This window comes from Somniosus microcephalus, chromosome 17, assembly GCF_052327205.1.
Source record: "Somniosus microcephalus isolate GS21.2 chromosome 17, FLI_Smic_1.0, whole genome shotgun sequence".
Lineage (NCBI taxonomy): Eukaryota > Metazoa > Chordata > Chondrichthyes > Squaliformes > Somniosidae > Somniosus > Somniosus microcephalus.
In genome coordinates this window covers 20184266-20208025 of record NC_141003.1, presented here as the reverse complement: position 1 = coordinate 20208025, position 23760 = coordinate 20184266, and the positions used below count along the sequence as shown (strand labels likewise).

Sequence of the window (23760 nt, the reverse complement as noted above, 5' to 3'; positions counted from 1 at the left end):
TTTCAGCATGATTTTTAGCATTTATAAAAATAAGTAAAAGTACGCTACCCCCCCTCCCCCCCCCACCAAATAAAAACAGCAAACTGCGGACAGTATCTGTACACAGAACGATCTTTATAAACGGGAATATGTGGCCAGTTTAAAATATTTGACAGTGGCACACAGAGTGCTTGATGCTGCTGTCAGACAAAGAAAAATGACATGAGTGACTGCAAAATGATTCTATTAATGTGTGTGTAGCGCGTATTCAAATGCCAGCTATTGATGTAATGCTCAAACAAAACAAAGCTAAACCACAACCTTAAATGGCATTTGACATTGGCCCAAGGATGCAGACAAATAACCCAAACGATTTAATTCGAAAGTCCGCTGGATTTAAAGCTGCTGGTGTTCAGAAATAAAAATATGTATTTGTGATTCAAAACCTTGCAGCATGGTGGGGAGCAGAAATTTCTGTGGGAGGCAAGGGACATTGAATAATTTTATTCTTTCTTTGTCTGAGGAAGCTGGCACCTTACCAGAGAGGAACGTTACTGCTTTCTGTGCTTCTGAGCAGAATCTCACCATAAACATGCCTCTGTTTTCCCAGACAGTCTAACAATTACTCCAAAGGATGCTCGATGGGTCGGTGCCTGGTGGCTTGGCTTTTTACTAGCCGGAGTGATATCCATTCTTGCTGCAATACCAATATGCTTCTTTCCAAAAACCATGCCTATAGAGGGAGGAGGAAAGAAAAGACTAAGCGTGTCCAGTAAACAGGCCAGGGAGGAGGATTATGTTGGGTCTGGCCATACATCTCCTCGGTCATCCAATTTTTCAACAATGGCAAAAGGCAAGTCGCTGTTTGTTCATGAAAGGAAACAGCAGGATTAATTACTTGCTCAGGTAATATGTATCTGACGTCTATTGTTGATGAGATAAACTGGTGAACTGCTCTGGCTAATATTGTAAGATAATAATGTCCATTCCTACCATTGAAGTCCAATCACTGTTGTTACGTTTGTCTATATAACAACAGTAACTGTGGTTCAAAAGTAGGCTGTTGATTGTCAAGGACTTTGTGATGTCCTTAAAATGTAACAAGGGGCTTTGTAAATGCAAATCCTTTCTTTCTTCTCCCTACCACCTATCAGATCTCCCATGGCATTGCTCACAGTGAGGCAGAAGATACACTAAAATATGCTTCTAAAGTGTAACGGTTGAAGTGTGACTCGAAATGTGACGCTTGCAGGAAATGCACGAAATATGCAAGATTTTTAATATATTCTAGATGATATGCTAGTTAGGATCCCAGTGAGTGTTAAGGCCATTATTATAATCATAAACTAAAAGAAACTTTATGATAGCTGGAGTTAATAGGGAAGAAGACAGCAAATGATTATTTTGCACTGATGTGATTCAAGTTCTTCCACATTCTGCCAATGAACATGTCTATTTATTTATGTCTTGATGCTAACAATCTACTGTCCTCAGCGATGCAGCCTACTGCCTTGTTCTAGTCAGTGGACAGAATTTAATGCTCTCTAGTTGAGGCCAAGCATAACAGCAATCTTTCTGTTTTAGTGAAAGGTTAATGCTTTAATTTATATTCGTTCATGGGATGTTGGCATTGCTGGCAAAGCCAGCATTTATTGCCCATCCCTAGCTGCCCTTGAGAAGGTGGTGGTGAACCACCTTCTTGAACCGCTGCAGTCTGTGTGGTGAAGATACTCCCACAGTGCTGTTAAGGAGGGAGTTCCAGGATTTTGACCCAGTGACGATGAAGGAACGGCGATATACTTCCAGGTCAGGATGGTGTGTGACTTGGAGGGGAACTTGGAGATGGTGGTGTTCCCATGTGCCTGCTGCCCTTGTCCTTCTAGGTGGTAGAGGTTGCGCGTTTGGGAGGTGCTGATGAAGAAACCTTAGTGAGTTGCTGCAGTGCATCTTGTAGATGGTGCACATTGCAGCCATGGTACGCCAGTGGTGGAGGGAGTGAATGTTTAAGGTGGTGGATGGGGTGCCAATCAAGTGGGCTGCTTTGTCTTGGATGGTGTCGAGCTTCTTGAGTGTTGCTGGAGCTACACTCATCCCGGCAAGTGCAGAGTATTCCATCACACTCCTGACTTGTGCCTTGTAGATGGTAGAAAGGCGTTGGCAAGTCAGGACGCGAGACACTCGCCACAGAATACCTAGCCTCTGAACTGCTCTTGTCGCCACAGTATGTGGCTGGTCCAGTTAAGTTTCTAGTCAATGGTGACCCCCAGGATATTGATGGTGGGGGATTCGGTGATGGTAATGCCGTTGAATGTCAAGGGGGCGGTGGTTAGACGCTCGTTTGATGAAGATAATCATTGCCTGGCACTTGTGTGGCACGAATGTTACCTGCCACTTAACAGCCCAAGCCTGAATGTCGTCCAGGTCTTGCTGCATGCGGACATGGACTGCTTCATTATCTGAGGAGTTGTGAATGGCACTGAACACTGTGCAGTCATCAGCAAACTTCCCCACTTCTGACCTTATGATGGAGGGAAGGTCATTGATGAAGCAGCTGAAGATGGTTGGGTCTAGGACACTGCCCTGAGGAACTCCTGCAGTGAGTGCGAGTCATCAGAGAGTGCTGTGAGTTTGGGTACGTGTGAGAGTTCTTTAATTGTTATTTCTCTTTAAATCATTCTTGATAAGATTACTTAAGCAGTTTATTAAAGGGGAAAAGTTAAATATTTGGGATTCTGTTGGTTTAAAAGAGTAAAACAAGGTTACACTGCAGTAGGAGTAAATTGGCACAGCAGGCAGTGGAAACCAGTTTTCTAACCAATCAGCAGGAGTGACTCATTTGGCTGTAAACAAACAAACAGTATAAAAAGACCAGTCCTAGTGCAAGCAAGCACTGAGTGTGAGTCATCAGAGAGTGCTGTGAGTTTGGGTAAGTGTGAGTTAGGGTAAGTGGGGTGTTAGGTGCTCTTTTCAAACTTTAACTCTGTGGGTTGTCGTTAATAAGGCCTTTCTGGTGCAGAGTGACTGTTGGTAAACCATTTAACTGGTGTAATTAGAGGGATTGATTTAATTTAAATCCAATTAATTAAAGGGGATACGAGCATCTAAAATCAGGCAGAGGGTGTCCATAACTAACAATAAAAAATTTAATTAATTACATAGAATGGAGCAGGTGATGTGTTACTGTTGCGAGATGTGGGAGCCAGTGGACCCCATTGAGGCTCACGGTGATTACATCTGTGACAAGTGTCTGCTGCTACAGGAACTCCAGCTCCATGTTGATGAGCTGGAGTCTGAGCTTCAGACACTGCAACACATCAGGGAGGGGGAGAAGTACCTGGACTCTGTGTATCAGGAGGTGGTCACACCTATGAAGTTAATTAATTCAGATGTAGCCCATGGTCAGGGACAGGACGGTGTGACTACGAGTGAGGAAGGTACGGGGATCCAGGAGGTAGAGCTGGAGGAGCCGCAGCCCTTGCTCTTGTCCAACAGGTTCGAGGTTCTTACTCCCTGTGGGGACAGGAGCAGGGACTGCAGGGAGGATGAGCAACCTGGCCACAGCAACATGGAACGGGGGGCCATTCAAGAGGGGGGAGTAAATAGAAATGTTGTAGTGGTAGGGGATAGTATTATTAGGGGGATAGATAGAGTTCTCTGCAGCCGAGAGCGAGAGTCCCAAAGGCTGTGTTGCCTACCCGGTGCCAGGGTTAAGGACATCTCCTCTGGGCTGGAAAGAAACTTGCAGTGGGAGGGGGTGGATCCAGTTGTCGTGGTCCATGTTGGTCCAAACGACGTACATAGGACTAGGAAGCCGGTTCTGTTAAAGGAGTATGAGCAGCTAGGGGTCAAATTAAAAAACAGAACCTCAAAGGTAAAAATCTCTGGATTATTACCTGAGCCACAAGCGAATTTGGCTAGGACAAATAAAATTAGAGAGTTAAATGCGTGGCTCAAAGACTGGTGTGGGAGAAATGGGTTTTGCTTCCTGGGACACTGGCACCAGTACTGGGGCAGGAGGGAGCTGTTCCGTTGGGACGGGCTTCACTTGGCCAGTGCTGGGACTAGAGTCCTGGCGAATCATATAATTGGGCTGTAGAGAGGGCTTTAAACTAACTAGTGGGGGGGGGGAGGTTCCTACAGAGCAAATAATAAAAATGACAACAGAGAAGGTCATAGACTTAGGTAGCAGTGGGGAAATTAAAAACCAGAGCGTGTCAGGAAGGTGCAGAAGGTATGGAGTAAAAGGTAAAGTAATAAAAAGGGCAAAAGCAGGAACTAAGTGTCACAAAACATATTTGAAAGTTCTCTATCTGAATGCACGTAGCATTCGTAACAAAATAGACAAGTTAACGGCACAAATAACTACATATGGGTATGATCTTGTGGCCATTACAGAAACATGGCTGCAGGGTGACAATGCCTGGGAATTAAACATACCAGGTTATTTAATGATCAGGAAGGACAGGCAGGAAGGAAGGGGAGGTGGGGTGGCTATGTTAATAAAGGAAGGAATCACTGTAATACAGAGAAATGATATTGGGTCAAAAGATCAGGATAATGAAACAGTTTGGGTGGAGATAAGGAATAATAAGGGGAAAAAACACTAGTGGGCGTAGTCTATAGGCCCCCGAACAGTTGCAACTCTGTTGGACGGAGTATCAATCAGGAAATAGTTGAGGCTAGTAATAACGGAACATCTATAATTATGGGGGATTTTAACTATCATATTAATTGGACAAATCAAATTGGGCAGGGCTGCCTTGAGGATGAGTTCATTGAGTGTATTAGGGATGGGTTTCTTGAGCAGTATGTAACTGAATTGACCAGAGGGCAAGCAACCTTAGATCTGGTCCTGTGTAACGAGACAGGATTAATTAAAAATGTCCTAGTAAAGGATCCCCTTGGAATGAGTGACCATAACATGGTTGAATTCCATATTCAATTAGAGGGTGAGAAGGTTGGATCTCAAACAAGCGTGCTAAGCTTGAATAAAGGAGACTATGAAGGTATGAGAGCGGAATTGAGTAGAGTGGTTTGGGAAAATAGATTAAAGGGTAAGACGATCCATGATCAGTGGTGTACATTTAAGGAGTTATTTTACAACTTCCAAAAAATATATATTCCACTGAGAAGAAAAGGGTGTAAAAGAAAAGACAGCCATCCGTGGCTAAGTAAAGAAATTAAGGATAGTATTCGACTAAAAACAAGGGCATATAAGGAATCCAAATCTAGTGGGAGGATAGAGGATTGGGAAAACTTTAAAAGACAGCAAAAAATAACAAAAAGATTGATTAAGAAAGGGAAGATAGAATATGAAAGTAAATTAGCAAAAAATATAAAAACAGATAGTAAGAGTTTTTATAGTTATATAAAAAGAAAAAGGGTGGCTAAAGTAAATGTTGGTCCCTTAGAGGATGAGACCGGGAAATTAATGGTGGGAAATATGGAGATGGCAAAAACACTGAATGAATATTTTATATCAGTCTTTACAGTAGAAGACACTAAGAATATCCCAACACTGGACAAATAGGGGGCTAAAGGGGGGGAGGAGCTAAACACGATCAAAATCACTAAGGCAGTGGTACTCGGTAAAATAATGGGACTCAAGGCGGATAAATCACCTGGACCTGAAGGCTTACATCCTAGGGTCTTGAGGGAAGTGGCGGTAGGGATTGTGGATGCATTGGTAATAATTTTCCAAAACTCCCTGGACTCAGCAAAGGTCCCGGCAGACTGGAAAACTGCTAATGTAACACCCTTATTTAAAAAGGGCAGTAGACAGAAGGCTGGAAACTATAGACCGGTTAGCCTAACATCTGTGGTAGGTAAAATTTTGGAGTCCATTATTAAGGAGACAGTAACAGGACATTTGGATAATCATAATTTAACAGGACAAAGTCAGCATGGTTTTATGAAGGGGAAGTCATGTTTGACAAATTTGCTGGCGTTCTTTGAGGAAATAACATATAGGGTGGATAAAGGGGAACCAGTGGACGTAGTGTATTTAGACTTCCAAAAGGCATTTGACAAGGTGCCACACAAAAGATTATTGCTTAAGATAAAAAATCACGGGATTGGGGGTAATATTCTGGCATGGATAGAGGATTGGCTATCTAACAGAAGGCAGAGAGTTGGGATAAATGGTTCATTCTCAGACTGGCAATCAGTTACTAGTGGTGTTCCGCAGGGGTCAGTGCTGGGTCCCCAACTCTTTACAATCTATATTAACGATTTGGAGGAGGGGACCGAGTGTAACATATCAAAGTTTGCAGATGATACTAAGATGGGAGGGAAAGTAATGAGTGAGGAGGACATAAAAAACCTGCAAGGGGACATAGACAGGCTAAGTAAGTGGGAGATTTGGCAGATGGAATACAATACTGGAAAGTGTGAGGTTATGCACTTTGGCAGGAAAAATCATAGAGCAAGTTATTATCTTAATGGCAAGAAACTGGAAAGTACTGAAGTACAAAGGGATCTGGGGGTCCTGGTGCACGAAACTCAAAAGGTTAGTATGCAGGTGCAGCAAGTGATTAAGAAGGCCAATGGAATGTTGGCTTTCATTGCTAGGGGGATAGAATATAAAAATAGGGAGGTATTGCTTCAGTTGTACAAGGTATTGGTGAGACCACACCTGGAATACTGCATACAGTTTTGGTGTCCATACTTAAGAAAAGACATACTTGCTCTTGAGTCAGTACAAAGAAGGTTCACTCGGTTAATCCCGGGATGAGGGGATGGACATATGAGGAGAGGTTGAGTAGATTGGGACTCTACTCATTGGAGTTCAGAAGAATGAGAGGCGATCTTATTGAAACATATAAGATTGTTAAGGGATTGGATCGGGTGGATGCGGGGAGGATGTTCCCGATGATGGGTGAAACTAGAACTAGGGGGCATAGTCTTAGAATAAGGGGCTGCTCTTTCAAAACTGAGATGAGGAGGAACTACTTAACTCAGAGGGTGGTAGGTCCATGGAATATGCTGCCCCAAAAAGCTGTAGAAGCTCCATCATTACATAAATTTAAAACAGAAATAGACAGTTTCCTAGAAATAAAGGGAATTAAGGGTTACGGGGAGCGGGCAGGAATTTGGACATGAGTCTAGGTTCGGATCGGACATGGCCCTGTGGGTAGCGGAGCGGGCCCAGGGGTCGTGTAGCCTGATCCTGCTCCTATTTCGTGTGTCTAATTCTGTTAGATTCAGGAGATGGTTCTGTGATAGTAGATTGGCGGTTACGATCAGATCAGCCATGATCTTATTCACAGAAATCACGGAAATCACAGAAACCCCACAGTGCAGATAGAGGCCATTTCGGCCCATCGAGCCTGCACCGACACATATCCCACCCGATCCCCGTAACCCCTACACCAACACATATCATACCCTATCCCCGTAACCCCACATATTTAATCCCCCTAATTATTGAATGGCGGAGCAGGCTCGAGGGGCCGATTGGCCTACTCCTGCTCCTATTTCTTATGTTCTTATGTCCTGGGGCTGTGATGATTGACCTCCAACCACCACAACCACCTTCCTTTGTGCTAGGTATGACTCCAGCCAGTGGAGCGTTTTCCCCCCGATTCCCATTGACTTCAGTTTTACTAGGGCTCCTTGATGCCACACTTGGTCAAATGCTGCCTTGATGTTAAGGGCAGTCACTCTCACCTGACCTCTGGAATTCAGCTCTTTTGGCCATGATTGGACCAAGGCTGTAATGAGGTCTGGAGCCGAGTGGTCCTGGCAGAACCCAAACTGGGCATCAGTGAGCAGATTATTGGTGAGTAAGTACTGCTTGATAGCACTGTCGACGACATCTTCCATCACTTTGCTGATGATTGAGAGTAGATTGATGGGGTGGTAATTGGTCGGATTGGTTTTGTCCTGCTTTTTGTGGACAGGACAAATCTGGGCAGTTTTCCACATTGTGAGATACAGGTACAACTCCGGTAATCCAGCAGCATGGTGGCATAGTGGTTAGCACTGTTGCCTCACAGCGCCAGGGACCCGGGTTCGAATCCGGCCTCGGGTGACTGTCTGTGTGGAGTTTGCACATTCTACCCGTGTTTGCGTGGGTTTCCTCCGGGTGCTCCGGTTTCCTCCCACAGTCCAAAGATGTGTGGGTTAGGTTGATTGGCTATGATAAATTGACCCTTAGTATTAGGGGGATTAAATACGTGGGGTTACGGGGATAGGGTGGGATATGTGTTGGTGTAGGGGTTACGGGGATCGGGTGGGATATGTGTCGGTGCAGGCTCGATGGGCCGAAATGGCCTCTATCTGCACTGTGGGTGTTCTGTGATTTCTGTGATTCTGTGAATCCGGCACCCTCAGGACCAGGCCGGTGCCGGACCACTGAAAATTCCGAACCACTGAAGGTGTCGAACCAACACCGCCACCACCTGCTCCTCCTCTTCCTGCTGCTGCCCTCCCTGTGCCGCCGCCGACCCCGCCGCCCACGGGCAGCTCGGGCTCGGGCTCCATCGCTCCGCCGAGCCATCGGTGATGCTGCGTGGTCCAGGCGCTGATCCTGACCCGGCAGCGGTCCCGGGACCCGAGCCGGACCCATCCCAGGGAGGGAATGTGACAGCAGGACCTTCCTCGTGCCGGACCACTGAAGGTGCCGGACCATTGGGTGCCGGATTACCGGTGCACTACCTGTAGATGCCAGTGCTGTAGCTGTACTGGAACAGCTTGGCTAGAGGTGCGGCTGGTTCTGGAGCACAAGTCTTCAACACGACAGCCGGGATGTTGCCTTTGTTGTATTCAGTGTGCTGAGCCATTTCTTGATATGACACTGTCATTCGGGATTCCACAAAAGATCTGAAATGTTCCACAGTTAAAAATTTATCAAGTGGCATTTGACATCATTACAGGGGCACGATTTGATAATCCAAACAGTTTAATTAAAAAATCAGCTGGATTGAAGCATGTTGGAGGCTAATCAATTAGAGTCACTCTGTGTTTATTTTATGAAATTAAGGATCAAAACCTCTTTAAAGGGAGCAACTAACAGAATAATCTCCAAAGGAGATGAATTGCAGCAACAATTTCCCAATATACATACATTTTGGCCTTGAATGTAGACTAGGTAAAAGTGATTTCCAACTTTTCTTCCCACTCACAAACTAAACCCAACAGTAGTGATGACTGTTGGGTATACTGTATATTGGCTTCAATACACTGTAGTGACTGTGGGATATACCTGTGTAACACATACCTTTTGTACAGTGTAGTGACTGTGGGTTATACCTGTGTAACACACACCTTCTAGAGAGAATAGTGACTGTAGGACATAACTGTGTAAAACACACTTTGAATACAATGTAGTGACTGTGGGATATACCAGTGTAACACACACCTTCTACAGAGTGTAGTGACTGTGGTATATACCTGTGTGACACTCACCTTATGTACAGTGTAGTGACTGTGGGATCTACCTTTGTAACACACGAGTTTCCGCACATGTTTTTGTGGCCTTTTCATTCACTTCCAGTACTTTCAAAATCAAAATACTTGAGTTTTCTGTACATTAACTTATGCCTGCTCTCCTGTATTTGATAGGTTTTTTAACAATATTTATATATGCCAATATATTAATAAAAAATAATAAGTGAGGTCTAATGCTTAAGGCTGCCTGTGCAACCTCTCCTGTCGTTGTTTCAGCTTTGCCCTATTCCCTCGACCTCCCTTCCTAAACCCATTTGCCTCATTTACTTTTTCCTGCTTTGCAATGCTTCCTCAAAATCTATTTATTCAACCATGCATTTGGGCATCTCTTCCAACTTCCCCATTTAGAAACATAGAAGATAGGAGTAGGTGTAGGCCATTCGGTCCCTCGAGCCTGCTCCGCCATTCAATGAGATCATGGCTGATCATCCAAATTCAGTACCCTGTCCCTGCTTTCTCCCCATATCCCTTGATCCCTTTAGCCTTAAGAAATATATCTAACTCCTTCTTGAATATATTTAATGAATTGGCCTCTACTGCTTTCTGTGGTAGAGAATTCCACAGGTTCACCACTCTCTGGGTGAAGAAATTCCTCCTCATCTCTGTCCTAAATGGCTTACCCCTTATCCTTAGACTGTGACCCTTGGTTCTGGACTCCCCGACCATCGGGAAAATCCTTCCTGCATCTAGTCTGTCTAGTCCTGTTAGAATTTTATAAGTTTCAATGAGGTCCCCTCTCATTCTTCTAAACTCCAGCGAATATAAGCCCAATCGACCCACTCTCTCCTCATACGTCATTCCTGCCATCCCAGGTATCAGCCTGGTGAATCTTCGCTGCACTCCCTCAATGGCAAGAACATCCTTCCTCAGATAAGGCGACCAAAACTGCACACAATACTCAAGATGTGGTCTCACCAAGGCCCTGTACAACTGCAGCAAGACATCCTTGTTCCTGTACTCGAACCCTCTCTCTACGAAGGCCAACATACCATTTGCCTTCTTAACCGCCTGCTGCACCTGCATGCTTACCTTCAGCAACTGGTGCACAAGGACACCCAGGTCTCGTTGCACTTCCCCTTCTCCCAATCTATTGCCATTCAGATAATAATCTGCCTTCCTGTTTTTGACACCAAAGTAGATAACCTCGCATTTATCCACGTTATATTGCATCTGCCATGATTCTGCCTAATCACCCAACCTGTCCAAATCATACTGGAGTTTCTCAGCATCCTCCTCACAGCACACACGCCCACCCAGCTTTATGTCATCTGCAAACTTAGAGATATTACATCTAGTTCCCTTGTCTAGATCATTAATATATATTGTGAATAGCTGGGGTCCTAGGACCGATCCCTGCGGTACCCCACTAGTCACTGCCTGTCACTCGGAAAAAGAGCCGTTTATTCCAACTCTTTGCTTTCTGTCTGCCAACCCCAAGTCAATACCTTGCCCCCAATCCCATGTGCCTTAACTTTACATGCTAATCTCTTATGCGGGACCTTATCGAAAGCCTTCTGAAAGTCCAAATCCACCACATCCACTGGTTCTCCCTTATCTATTTTACCAGTTACATCCTCAAAAAATTCCAGTAGATTAGTCAAGCACGATTTACCTTTTGTAAATCCATGTTGACTTTGTCCGATCCTGTCACTGTTTTCCAAGTGCTCTGCTATTACATCTTTTATAATGGACTCTAGCATTTTCCCCACTATCGATGTCAGGCTTACCGGTCTATAATTCCCCATTTTCTCTCTACCACCTTTTTTGAATAGTGGGGTAACATTAGCTACCCTCCAATCCATGGGTACTGTTCCAGAATCTATCGAATTTTGGAAGATGACCAGCAATGCATCTACTATTTCTAGGGTCACTTCCTTAAGTACCCTATGATGTAGATTATCAGGCCCTGGGGATTTATCGGCCTTCAATCCCATCAATTTCCCCAACACCATTTCCCTACAAATACTGATTTCTTTCAGTTCCTCCCTCCCATTAGACCCTATGTTCCCCGACATCTCTGGGAGGTTATTTGTGTCCTCCTTGGTGAAGACAGAACCAAAGTATGTATTTAATTGGACTGCCATTTCTTTGTTCCCCATTATAAATTCCCCTGATTCTGACTGGAAGGGACCTACGCTTGACTTCACCAATCTTTTTCTCTTCACTTATCTATAAAAGTTTTTACAGTCAGGTTTTATGTTCCCTGCAAGCTTACTCTCATACTGTATTTTCCCCTTCTTAATTAATCCCTTTGTCCTCCTTTGTTGAATCCTAAACAGCTCCCAATCCTCAGGTTTACTGCTTTTTCTGGCCAATTTATATGTCCTCTCCTTGGAGCTTATGTTATCCCTAATTTCCCTTGTTAGCCATGGTTGAGTCAGCTTTTTTGTTTTATTTTTATGCCAAACTGGGATGAACAAATTCTGTAGTTCATCCATGCAATCTTTGAATGTTTGCCATTGCCTATCCACTGTCAACCCTTTGAGTGACATTCCCCAATCAATCCTACCCAACTCGCGCCTCATACCATCGTAGTTTCCTTTATTTAAATTCAGGACCCTTGGTATTCATTTGACATTCATTTTGCTCCTTTGTAAAGTGCCTTATGATGTTTTTCTACATGACAGATGTGAGTTAATTCTGGTAATCAACGTCAAACATTGTAAACTACGGGGGGGGGGGGCGGGGGTTGGAATTAGGTGGCGCTACTTTTGGGGTTCGAATGTCGCCAACACCCCAAATAAGTTAGTGACCCCCCACCCGAAATTCAGTATTAGCACCCCAAGCCGGAGGTTGATCACTACTGGAAGCTCTCCACTTCCTTGGGGCACTACAACTGAAGATCGTGGTACGACGTGCCACGCGTGGCGGCTCATCGCGCCGCATCATTACAGGCCTCCTCCCCTGATTAACGGGGGCGCTAATGAGAGGCGCAAAGCAACCCAATTTTTCCCCTACACTAGTACTGCTATTACTACCGCTACTCTTTTTACTACTGCGACTAAATCCCCATCCATCAGCCCAGCAGCGATGAAGGGGCCAAATGAATTTACTCCACTGTTGTCGGTTCTGAACTAGCCTGGCCGTCTCAGTCATCTGTATCCCTTCCTGTGACCAGTCACTCTTGACGTTGTCTATCCGGTGCTTCCTTGCTCTTCATCAGATTCTTGCTCCACGTACCTCTGTGTGCAGGGCCATGAAAGGTATTCCAGCTGTTTCCATTCTTGTAACATGCCCAAACCATCACACTTGTCTTTCTTGGATCTTCTGTGTAAGTTGTTTCTTGTCCAAGCCACATTCTTATTTTAAATTATATTAAATTAAACTTTGTATAAAAATTATGAATAAAATAGAGGGAACATTTATATTATTGTTCAAACTTACTGCAGCTCATCAACCACTTACTTCAAAAGATACAAAACATTTAATTTTCCTTAGTTGCTAATATGTCTTTAGCGCAGTCAAGACCATCTACGGCCCAAGCACCCAAGGCCCTTCCCCACTGCGGGCCAAGAACGGAGAGGTACTCATCAAGGACAGAGAGGGAGTCAGTGACCGCTGGAAGGAGCACTTCGAAGATCTCCTTAACCACGACTCTGTCTTCGACGCGAATGTCCTCAACTCCATCCCGCAGCATGCTACCCGCCACCATCTCAGCACAACCCCAGCCTGGCAAGAGGTTGAAAAGGCCATCAGACAACTGAAGAGCAACAAGGCCTCAGGGGCAGATGGAATCCCCGCTGAGGCACTAAAGCATGGCGGAGAAGCAGAATTGGCGTGAATTCATGAACTCATTTCTCTTATCTGGAAGGAGGAGAGCATACCAGGGGATCTCAGAGACGCCGTAATTGTGACCATCTTCAAGAAAGGTGACAAGTCCGATTGCGGTAATTACAGAGGAGTTTCCCTGCTGTCTGCCAGAGGAAAAGTCATCGCAAGAATCCTCCTCAATCGCCTTCTCCCAGTGGCCGAAGAGCTCCTCACAGAGTCGCAATGCGGATTCCGCCCACTAAGGGGCACAATGGACATGATCTTCACTGTACGTCAATTACAAGAGAAATGCAGGGAACAGCACCAACTGCTGTACATGACCTTCTTTGATCTCACAAAGGCCTTCAACACTGTCAACCGTGAGGGATTATGGAGTGTCTTCCTCAAATTCGGCTGCCCTCAAATGTTTGTCACCATCCTCCGCCTGCTTCACGACGACATGCATGCCGTGATCCTGACCAATGGTTCCACCACAGACCCAATTCACGTATGAACCGGGGTCAAGCAAGGCTGTGTCATCGCACCAACACTCTTCTCGATCGTCCTTGCTGCAATGCTCCATCTCACCCTCAGTAAGCTCCCTGCTGGAGTGGAGCTAATTTACAGAACAAACGGGAAACTGTTCAACCTCCGTCACCTCCAGTCCAGGTCCAAGGTCGTCCCATCCTCTGTCATCGAATTACAGTATGCAGATGACGCTTGCATCTGCGCTCACTCGGAGATTGAACTCCAAACCATCGTCAACACCTTCACCGAAGCGTACGGCAGCATGGGCCTTACACTAAACATCCGTAAGACAAAGGTCCTCTACCAACCTGCCCTCGCCACACTGTACTGCCCCCGATTATCAAAATCCACAACAAGGTCTTGGACAACGTGGACCACTTTCCATACCTCGGGAGCCTACTGTCAACAAGGGCAGACGTCGACGACGAAGTCCAACACCGCCTTCATTGTGCCAGTGCAGCCTTCGGTCGCCTGAGGAAGAGAGTGTTTGAAGACCAGGACCTCAAACCCGGCACTAAGCTCATGGTCTACAGAGCTGCAGTGATACACGCCCTGCTGTATGCCTCAGAGACATGGACCATGTACAGCAGGCACCTCCAAGCACTGGAGAGGTACCACCAACGCTGCCTCCGCAAGATCCTGCAAATCCACTGGCAGGATAGACGCACCAACGTCAGTGTTCTTGCTCAGGCCAACATCCCCAGCATCAAAGCTTTGACCACGCTCAATCAGCTCCGATGGACGGGTCACATTGTCCGCATGCCCAATACGAGACTCCCAAAACAAGCGCTCTACTCGGAGCTCCGGCACGGCAAGAGAGCCCCGGGTGGGCAGAGGAAACGCTTCAAGGACACCCTCAAAGCCTCCTTGAAGAAATGTAACATCCCCACCGACACCTGGGAATCCCTGGCCCAAGGCCGCACAAAGTGGAGGAGAAGCATCTGGGAAGGCACCGAACACCTCGAGTCTCTTCGCCGGGAGCAAGCGGAAGCTAAGTACAGGCAGCGCAAGGAGTGCATGTCAACCCAAGCACCCCACCCACCCACCCCTTCAACCACTGTCTGCCCCACCTGTGACAGAGACTGTAGGTTCCGCATTGGACTTATCAGTCACCTGCGAACTCATTATTAATGTGGAAGCAAGTCATCCTCGGTTCCGAGGGACTGCCTAAGAAGAGAAGACTTGGGTAGTAATGAAAATCTAAATTTCAAATACAGCTTTCCAGTTTGACAGGAAACAGAGAGTAGTGGTGAATGGTTGTTTTTCAGACTGGAGGAAGGTATGCAGTGGTGTTCCCCAGGGGTCGGTTCTAGGACCACTGCTTTTCTTGATATACATTAATGACTTGGACTTGGGTGTACAGGGCATAATTTCAAAATTTACAGATGATACAAAACTTGGAAGTATAGTGAACAGTGAGGAGGATAGTGATAGACTTCAAGACAGACAGACAGGCTGGTGGAATGGTCGGACATGTGGCAGATGAAATTTAATGCTGAAAAGTGTGAAGTGATACATTTTGGTAGGAAGAATGAGGAGAGGCAATATAAACTAAAGGGTACAATTCTAAAGGGGGTGCATGAACAGCGAGACCCGGGGGTATATGTGCACAAATCGCTGAAGGTGGCAGGGCAGGTTGAGAAAGCAGCTAAAAAAGCATATGGGATCCTGGGCTTCATAAATAGAGATATAGGCCTAGAAATTCAGTGTAGCCACTTTTGGGGCGGTAAAGTCGGGCGGGCGCTAAAGTTAGCGCCCGCCGGAAAGTGGAGGCCACTTCGCCGATATTCAGTAGCTTTGGCCAAGGAGTTTGGGCGAGCACTGAAACTGGCATTGCACTCCTATCTTTAGGCGCTAAGCCAGCGGTGCAGACTGATAACGCCGAGGCCGGGCGCAGCGCAGGTGTGGTCATGTTTTGATTGACAGCAGACATCTGACGCCGGCCAGCTCTTAAAGGGGGAAGGGTCGACTTTGTCTGCTGCCACGCCCTGGATAGTGGAGCCCTGCAGCTAGGCCTGAACACTGCTGGTGGACCCAAATAGCGCCTGAAGCCATGCAGAAGGCCCGTGAACGAGCGCAGCGCTTCTCAGAGCATGCTTTGAGGGTGCTGCTTAGGGGTTTGGAAAAGAAAAGCGAGATCTTGTGCCCGGACAGTGGCAAGAAGGCTCCCAGGAGGCAGTACAGGAGAGCCTGGAGGGAAATCGCCCAGAGGGTCTCAGCCAACAGCGATGTCCCCAGGACTGGTGACCAATGCCGCAAGAAGTACAACGACCTCACTCGGTTGGTCAGGGTGAGTACCCTTTCCAGTGTCCTCCTCATCCTTGCATGTGCATCTCACATTATGGGCAAAGGGACCTCAAAGGCCTAATGGCCAGCCCTCCTCCCGCAGCTATGGCACTGGCATGATCATCAATAGCACTTTCTGCACTTTACACACTGGCCAAGCTATTCGACCATGGGAGGCAGTGCACACAACAACAGGGCACCACACTGGCCAAGCTATTCGACCATGGGAGGCAGTGCACACAACAACAGGGCACCACACTGTACTTAGAGGCCGTCCTTTCTCTTGCAGGCCAAGCTGGCACAGAATCTGAAGAGCCGGACTGTCACCGGGGGAGGCCGTGTCCAGTTCCAGGAGCTCAGTGACCTGGAGGAGCGCATGGCTCGACTCATGCGTGCCCGGGTGGTTGGCCCCATAGCTATTGGAGATGCCGACCCTGTGCTGGGCCCCAATGGTAAGGACATGACCGTTTGGACCTCTCTCGTTCCCCTTGCGCTTCAGATCTACATCCTTTGCCACTGTCCCACCAATGCGCATAATGCCAACACTCATGCCTCCCTCGCTGACGCCCTGTCCTCACTCTAAAGCTACTCTTGTGCCTTCCTGCTTTCAGCTGGTGAGGAGGAGGTCCCTGAAGCTGAGAGTGCCAGTCCCTTGGAAGAGGAGGACGACGAGGACCAAGAGGAAGGCGGCACATCGGGGGAACCCTCATCCGCGCCAGGGGATGGCAATGGAGGGGACACGTCTTGCCTGGAGGAGAGCCAGGGGGAAGTGTTGCAGGGGGGTGTAGCTCCTGGGCCCAGTGGCGTCCAGGCACGCGGGAAGGGTCGGGCAGCACGGCTGCCTTCTCCCCAGAGGGGGGAAGTGTTGCAGGGGAGGGCAGTTGCTGGGCCCAGTGGCGTCCAGGCACGCGGGAAGGGTCGGGCAGCACGGCTGCCTTCTCCCCAGAGGGGGGAAGTGTTGCAGGGGAGGGCAGTTGCTGGGCCCAGTGGCGTCCAGGCACGCGGGAAGGGTCGGGCAGCTCGGCGGCCTTCTCCCCAGAGGGAGAGTCCGGCCTCCAGTCCGGAGACGGTCCTCGCCCAGGAGGTGCGCCTCCTTGATGAAATGTCCGCGGACTCGGAGCGGCGCCACACCGAGTTCATGGGGGTTGTGGGACAGTTGCCTCAGGCCATTGAGTCCCTGGCTCATAGTGTGGCCGATTACGGGGACTCACAGGCCAGGGGTGTCGACCAACTCGCGGCAGCACAGGACGCGAGTCGAGAGTTCCTGAGTGGTGCCGTGCAGACACTGGCTGGTCTGATGCGGGCACAGACCAGGGCAGTTCGGGCACTCACTTCTGCCACATTCGCTGTGTCACGGACGCATCGCCAGGGCACCCGCCGCCCTGCTGCAGCACAGCGGTCTGGCCTTCACCAGATTGCTGCGCTTGCTGCAGTGCCAGCCCGGCCGAGTGCCAATGTCTCTGGCGACCAGCGAGCGCCTGGCATCAGCCAGCTTGCCCCCATTGCTGCAGCCGCCACTGCCACTCCCCCAGCCAAGCTGCGACGAGCTGCTGGTGAGACTGATGCTGCCCAGCCACAGCTGCAGCAGTCAGCAGCCGGCCCGTCCAGGGCCGGACCTCGTCTAGGCCGACCCCGAAGGGCATCTGCCGTCACATATTGTGCCCCTCAGGAGCCTTCCCCCAGCCTTGCAACACCCACAGGGCCCAGGTTGAGGCGGAGCAACAGGTCGGGCAGGGGCCGGAGAAGCCTGCACAAGGACTCGCCCTCTCGGCACACCAAGTAGAGTGTGTTGCCAACTGTTTTTTTATATGGGGGTGTTTGTGTTCTGTATGGGGGGTTTGTCTTGGTTAGGCCGAGGATGAAGGCCAATTGGATGGACCAGTTTTGTTATTCCTCCCCAGGTTGTGGGAGTGAGATATGTTTTTGACTGTTTTTTGGGGGTCTTGTCTGTTTTTCTGTTTCATGTGGGAAGGGCCCTGAGTTTGTTAAATAAAGCTTTTTATTTATTCAGCTTGTCCAGGTGTCATGTTTCAAGTGGTTGTTGCGTTAACCGGCTGAGGGCTTGCGGAGCGGCTGCATTCAGGTGCGTTCATTGCCACAAGCCATTCCCTGACAGGGGGCCTAGAAGTGTCGTTCAATAAGCCGCCGGTGGACGGCCCTTGGACCTTGTGGCTCCCTCCTGGGCTGGTACTCCTCCTCCTCCTCCTCCTCCTCATGGTCCTCCTGCTCGTCCTCCTGAGGTGGTGGTCCAACATGAGGTGGCAGTGCCTGAGTCCTGCGGATAGCCAGGTTGTGCAGCATGCAGCAAACGACGACGAACTGGGAGACTCTATCTGGCGAATACTGTAGAGATCCGCCGGAACGATCCAGGCAGCGGAACCGTTGCTTGAGGACGCCAATCGTTTGCTCTATGATGTTCCTTGTGGCTTGATGGCTTTCGTTGTATGCCTCCTCAGCAGGGGTCCTGGGCGCGCGGAGCGGGGTCATGAGCCATGTACACAAAGGGTAGCCCTTGTCCCCAATAAGCCATCCCCTTGGTGGAGGCTGTGCCTCGAACATGTCAGCCACAGTAGTCTGGCGCAGGATAAATGCATCGTGGCTGCTTCCTGGAAAGCGGGCATTGACAGCTAGGATGCGCTGCCTATGGTCACACACCAGCTGTACATTGAGGGAATGGTAGCCCTTCCGGTTGCGGTAATCCTCGGCATTGTCGATAGGTGCCCGCATAGCCACATGCGTGCAGTCAATGGCGCCCTGCACCATGGGGAAGTCGGCGATCCTGGCAAATCCGACTGCACGCTGCTCCTGCCTCTCTAGGGTCATGGGGAAGGAGATGAATTGGTGTCTCCTTGCGAAAAGGGCATCGGTGACCTGCCGGATGCAGCGATGCACGGCGAACTGGGAGATGTTCGCTATGTCCCCAGCAGCAGCTTGGAAGGATCCGCTTGCATAAAAGTTCAGAGCCACCGTGACCTTCACTTCCACCGACAGAGACGTCCTGCACATCAGCTGTGGACGCAGATCTCTGTGAAGCAGCTGGCAGATCTCTGCAACCACCTCCCTTCTGAAGCGCATCCTCTTAACACAATGCGCGGCAGTCATGGTGAGATAGGACACCTGCTGCCGGTATTCCCTGAGTGGGTAAGGCCTACGTTGCCGATGCCTGATGGCCCCTCTGCGTCTAGGCATGGCTGGCCCTCTCACACGGCGTCTGCGAGCCCTTCGCACATAATGCTGGAACTGAGGGTTGGAACCCTATGCAGCCCCCATAATAAACTTGCAAACAGTGAAATCACAATGAGTCAAATTTCCAAGCTCTGGCCAGAAGCCAAAAATACCTCTCCTATGTTGTCCCAAATCAGTAAGGTCTGTTCCTTGGTCTCTGTCCAGAAATCCAAAGCACTAAAGTCATTGCAGCAAAATGGCTGGCCTTTATAGTTCAGTCTAAGTGCCCTTTAATTAGCGCTCCCCGAGGCCCGCGGGACCTCTGCTGCATTCCACTTCACAGTTCTTAACAGCGCCACGCCCACATTGGGCGGGCGCCACTGAATTTCCGGTTTGGGGCGCACAAGCAGCGTTGCACGACGAAATGACGTCACAAGCTGCGCGCGCAGCTGAGCGGGCGCAAACACTTTGCGCCGGCGCTAAATGTCAACTGAAGTTGGGCGTAGGCGCAGATCGGCCTGCGCCCGGGCGCTAAGTGCCTAGCTCTCGAAATCTACCCCTCTTATGGCGCTAACGGCTGGCGAACGCAACTGAATTTCTAGGCCATTGAGTACAAAAGCGAGGAAGTAATGATGAATCTTTATAAAACACTGGTTCGGCCTCAACTGGATATTGTGTCCAATTCTGGGCACTGCACTTTAGGAAGAATGTGAAGGCCATTAGAGAGGGTGCAGAAAAGATTTACGAGAATGGTTCCAGGGATGAGGGACTTCAGTTACTTGGATAGACTGGAGAAGCTGGGGTTGTTCTCCTTAAGCAGAGCAGATTGAGAGGAGATTTGATAGAGGTGTTAAAAATCATGAGGGGTCTAGACAGAGTACAGGAAACTTTGGTTTATCTGGAGGTTGTATGTCCGGAATACTCGATCTAACGGCAAAAATCAGGAGCCGTTTTCTGTAAGTTTTTTTAGATCTCGTTCTTTTTTTTTCCCAGTCAGCCACTGCAAGGTCTGTAGCTATAGCAACAGCTTCAGCTACAGACGCTTGCAGCTGCAGCCGACTCTTTAGAAGCTGTTGCTAAGCAACAGTGTTTGTTGTCAGATACAGAGATGAAAACCTCCGTATGCTTCAACATTAACTTTGTATGTCCGGCAGTTTTGATAGATTGGCAACACGCCGGTCCCGTCGGTGCCGGATATCACAAAGTTTCCTGTAGATCGAGAGAAACTGTTCCTATTGGTGGAAGAGTCGAGAACTAGAGGACACAGATTTAAGGTGATTGGCAGAAGAACCACAGGCGACATGAGGAAAAACTTTTTTATGCAGCGAGTGGTTAGGATCTGGAATGCACTGCCTGAAAGGTCAGTGGAGGCAGACACAATCATGGCTTTCAAAAGGGAATTGGGTAAGTACCTGAAGGAAAAAAAATTTGCAGGGCTACGGGGAAAGGGCAGGGGAGTGGGACTAGCTGAAGTGCTCTTGCAGAGAGCCGGCACGGGCTCGACGGGCTGAATGGTCTCCTTCTGTGCTGTAACCATTCTATGATTCTGATTCTATTCCAGTCCTTGACATGCTGTGTTTAAAGTCCTTACTGACTTGTTTTGTCCTGGCCAATATTTATCCCTCAACCAACATTTAAAAAAAACCCAGATTATCTGGTCATTATCACATTGCTGTTTGTGGGACCTTGCTGTGCACAAATTGGCTGCCGCATTTCCCACATGACAACAGTGACTCCACTTCAAAAATACTTCATTGGCTGTAAAGCGCTTTGAGACGTCCGGTGGTCGTGAAAGGCGCTATATAAATGCAAGTCTCTCTTTTGTTTCTTTTTTTTATCTTTCAGCTTCTAATATACAATTTTTTTCCATAAAAAGAGGTATTTTGTTTCCATGATAACTGCACAGAAATAAAAAATATACTGCAATTTTTAAAAAAAGGTGTAAAACTTTTCTTTTTATCTTTCAGATTTCTTGCCATCTGTGAAAAGCCTGATTTGCAACCCAATCTATTTTTTGCTTCTGCTGCAAAGTGCCCTACAAATTAACGGTATGATCGGGATATTAACTTTCAAACCCAAGTTTATTGAGCAGCAGTACGGCCAGACAACGTCAAGGGCCAATCTTTCAGTAGGTTTGTACTTTGTTTTCATTGATTTATTTAGTTCTTTTGAGCTTCACTTGTTAGGAAGCTTGGCATTTGAGAGTGCTGATTAAAAAATGTTCCTTTAAAAAAATGTCATTAGCTTCAAAATCACAAGGGTCAGCTACCGAGGTCTAAGTGTTAAATTTACATCTTTATGACCTCGGTGTTGAGCATCACCAGGGCAGAGAGGAAAATCTGGCATGGAGGATCTAATTGAATGGCGGAACAGGCTGATTGACGTACTCCTGCTCCTAATGTTCCTAACAGAATCCACTGATTTCAATGGAGAGGAAATAGAGGATAGGAGCAGGAGTAGGCCATTCGGCCCTTCGAGCCCACTCCGCCATTTAATGAGATCATGGCTTGTCATCCAAATTCAGTACCCTGTCCCTGATTTCTCCCCATATCCCTTGATCCCTTTAGCCTCAAGAAATATATCCAACTCCTTCTTGAATATATTTAATGAATTGGCCTCAACTGCCTTCTGTGGTAGAGAATTCCACAGGTTCACCACTCTCTGGGTGAAGAAATTCCTCTTCATCTCAGTCCTAAATGGCTTACCCCTTATCCTTAGACTGTGACCCCCTGGTTCTGGACTCCCCCGCCATCGGGAACATCCTTCCTGCATCTAGTCTGTCTAGTCTTGTTAGAATTTTATAAGTTTCAATGAGATCCCCTCTCATTCTTTTAAACTCTAGCGAATATAAGCCCAATCAACCCAATCTCTCCTCATACGTCATTCGAAATCAGGTGGGTTCTGTTTCTGGTACGCCATCCTGCCCAGCAGATGTTCTTTTCTGCGCTCTGTCCAAGCGATGCTTAATGCCCAAGGCCATAAAGACGAAAATCTACTCTTTGCAATCGGCTCGGGGGATTGGGAACAAGACGTCAGTGAACCCGATTTGCGACACTCCTGCTTGAAAACGTTGACGGTCAGGAAATCGGGTTTCACAATGAATAGAAAGATGTATTTATATAGAACCTTCCCTCAGGATGTTCCAAGGCGCTTTGCAGCCAATTAAGTACTTTTGACGTGTAGGTACTGTTGTAAAGTAGGAAACCCAATTTGCGCACGGCAAGGTCCCACAAACAGCAATGTGATAATGACCAGATAATCTGTTTGAGTGATGTTGGTTGAGGGATAAATATTGGCCAAGACCCCGGTGAGAACTTCCCCACTCTTAGATGGTTTAACGTATCATCCAAAAGACGGCACCTCTGACAATGCAACACTCCTTCAGTACTGCACTGAAATGCCAGCCTAGATTATGTGCTAAATTTCCTGGAGTGGGATTGGAACCCACAACCTGCTGACTCAGAGACAAGAGTGCTACCACTGAAAAGCGGCTAACACTGATCCCCACACCCGGTTCTCCAATCTGCTTTCCTGCTGCGCGAGACTCCATGCCAGTTTTTCAAGTAACCACGGTGGCATAGTGGTTAGCACTGTTGCCTCACAGCGCCAGGGACCCGGGTTCGAATCCAGCCTCGGGCGACTGTCTGTGTGGAGTTTGCACATTCTCCCCGTGTTTGCGTGGGTTTCCTCCGGGTGCTCCGGTTTCCTCCCACAGTCCAAAGATGTGCGGGTTAGGTTGATTGACTATGATAAATTGACCCTTAGTGTTAGGGGGATTAAATACGTGGGGTTATGGGGATAGGGTGGGATATGTGTTGGTGTAGGGGTTACGGGGATCGGGTGGGATATGTGTCGGTGCAGGCTCGATGGGCCGAAATGGCCTCTATCTGCACTGTGGGGTTTCTGTGAGTTCTGTGAGTTCTGTGAGGAGTGGAGACTCGCAATTTCAGGATTCTTTGTCCATCGATGAGTGAGGCTTTATCCACATTCCTTATTAAACTGTCGAGTAGTTCAGTATGACTCACAGCAGTGCAATCAGAGAGTGTAAAAAGATTGCTGGCATTGCTATCAGTTGTAATGGCCTGGAGTACGTATGTTCTATGAAGCTGTTAGGCAATCGATAAAAGATTGCCCTCTGATGTTGAATGCGCATTCATATATACATGCAACACGGTGCCACCAGCACTATCTTGTTCTTGTACAGTTGAGTGGTCCTTAAGCAGAAAGTTTAATGAGTGAAGAGTTTTCTTTTTGGAGAGAGGGATTCTCTGATAAGTTCTTCTACACAATCATGGATTAGGTCTGAGGGTTTAAAATTGATGGTGAATTCGCACCACTCTGAATTTTGAATCCTTGGAATTTGAGAGTTTTCAGTCGAGGCAGAACCCCTGTCCGACACCTGCCCTTTTCATCGACAACAGATTTCTTGATGGGGTTCTTCAACAGCTGTTAGGGCCCTGATTTACATATTTAAGGGGCCAAATGCCTGTTTGAGCTGTTCTCCCGGGACACTTAAAAATAGGGCCCCATGAATTTAGCAGTGGGGCCAACGCCTGCGCAGGTTGGGTGTAAACAGGAGTCCCACTGCTAAATTGGTATGCT

The 23760-nt window shown here is 47.8% G+C and overlaps 1 protein-coding gene across 2 annotated transcripts in view; it reads left to right on the top strand.

The window, feature by feature from the left end:
- Nucleotides 1-23760, top strand: part of LOC147105559 (solute carrier organic anion transporter family member 1C1-like) — a 94124-nt gene that overhangs the window by 8379 nt on the left and 61985 nt on the right. For both annotated transcript variants that reach the window (XR_015081517.1, XM_086010029.1), the window contains exons 7-8: nucleotides 590-832; nucleotides 21126-21290. Coding sequence is in view for 1 of the 2 variants with exons in the window: in XM_086010029.1 (XP_085866155.1) it covers nucleotides 590-832; nucleotides 21126-21290 (408 nt within the window). In the remaining variant the exon portion in view is untranslated. The remainder of the gene's footprint in view (nucleotides 1-589; nucleotides 833-21125; nucleotides 21291-23760) is intronic.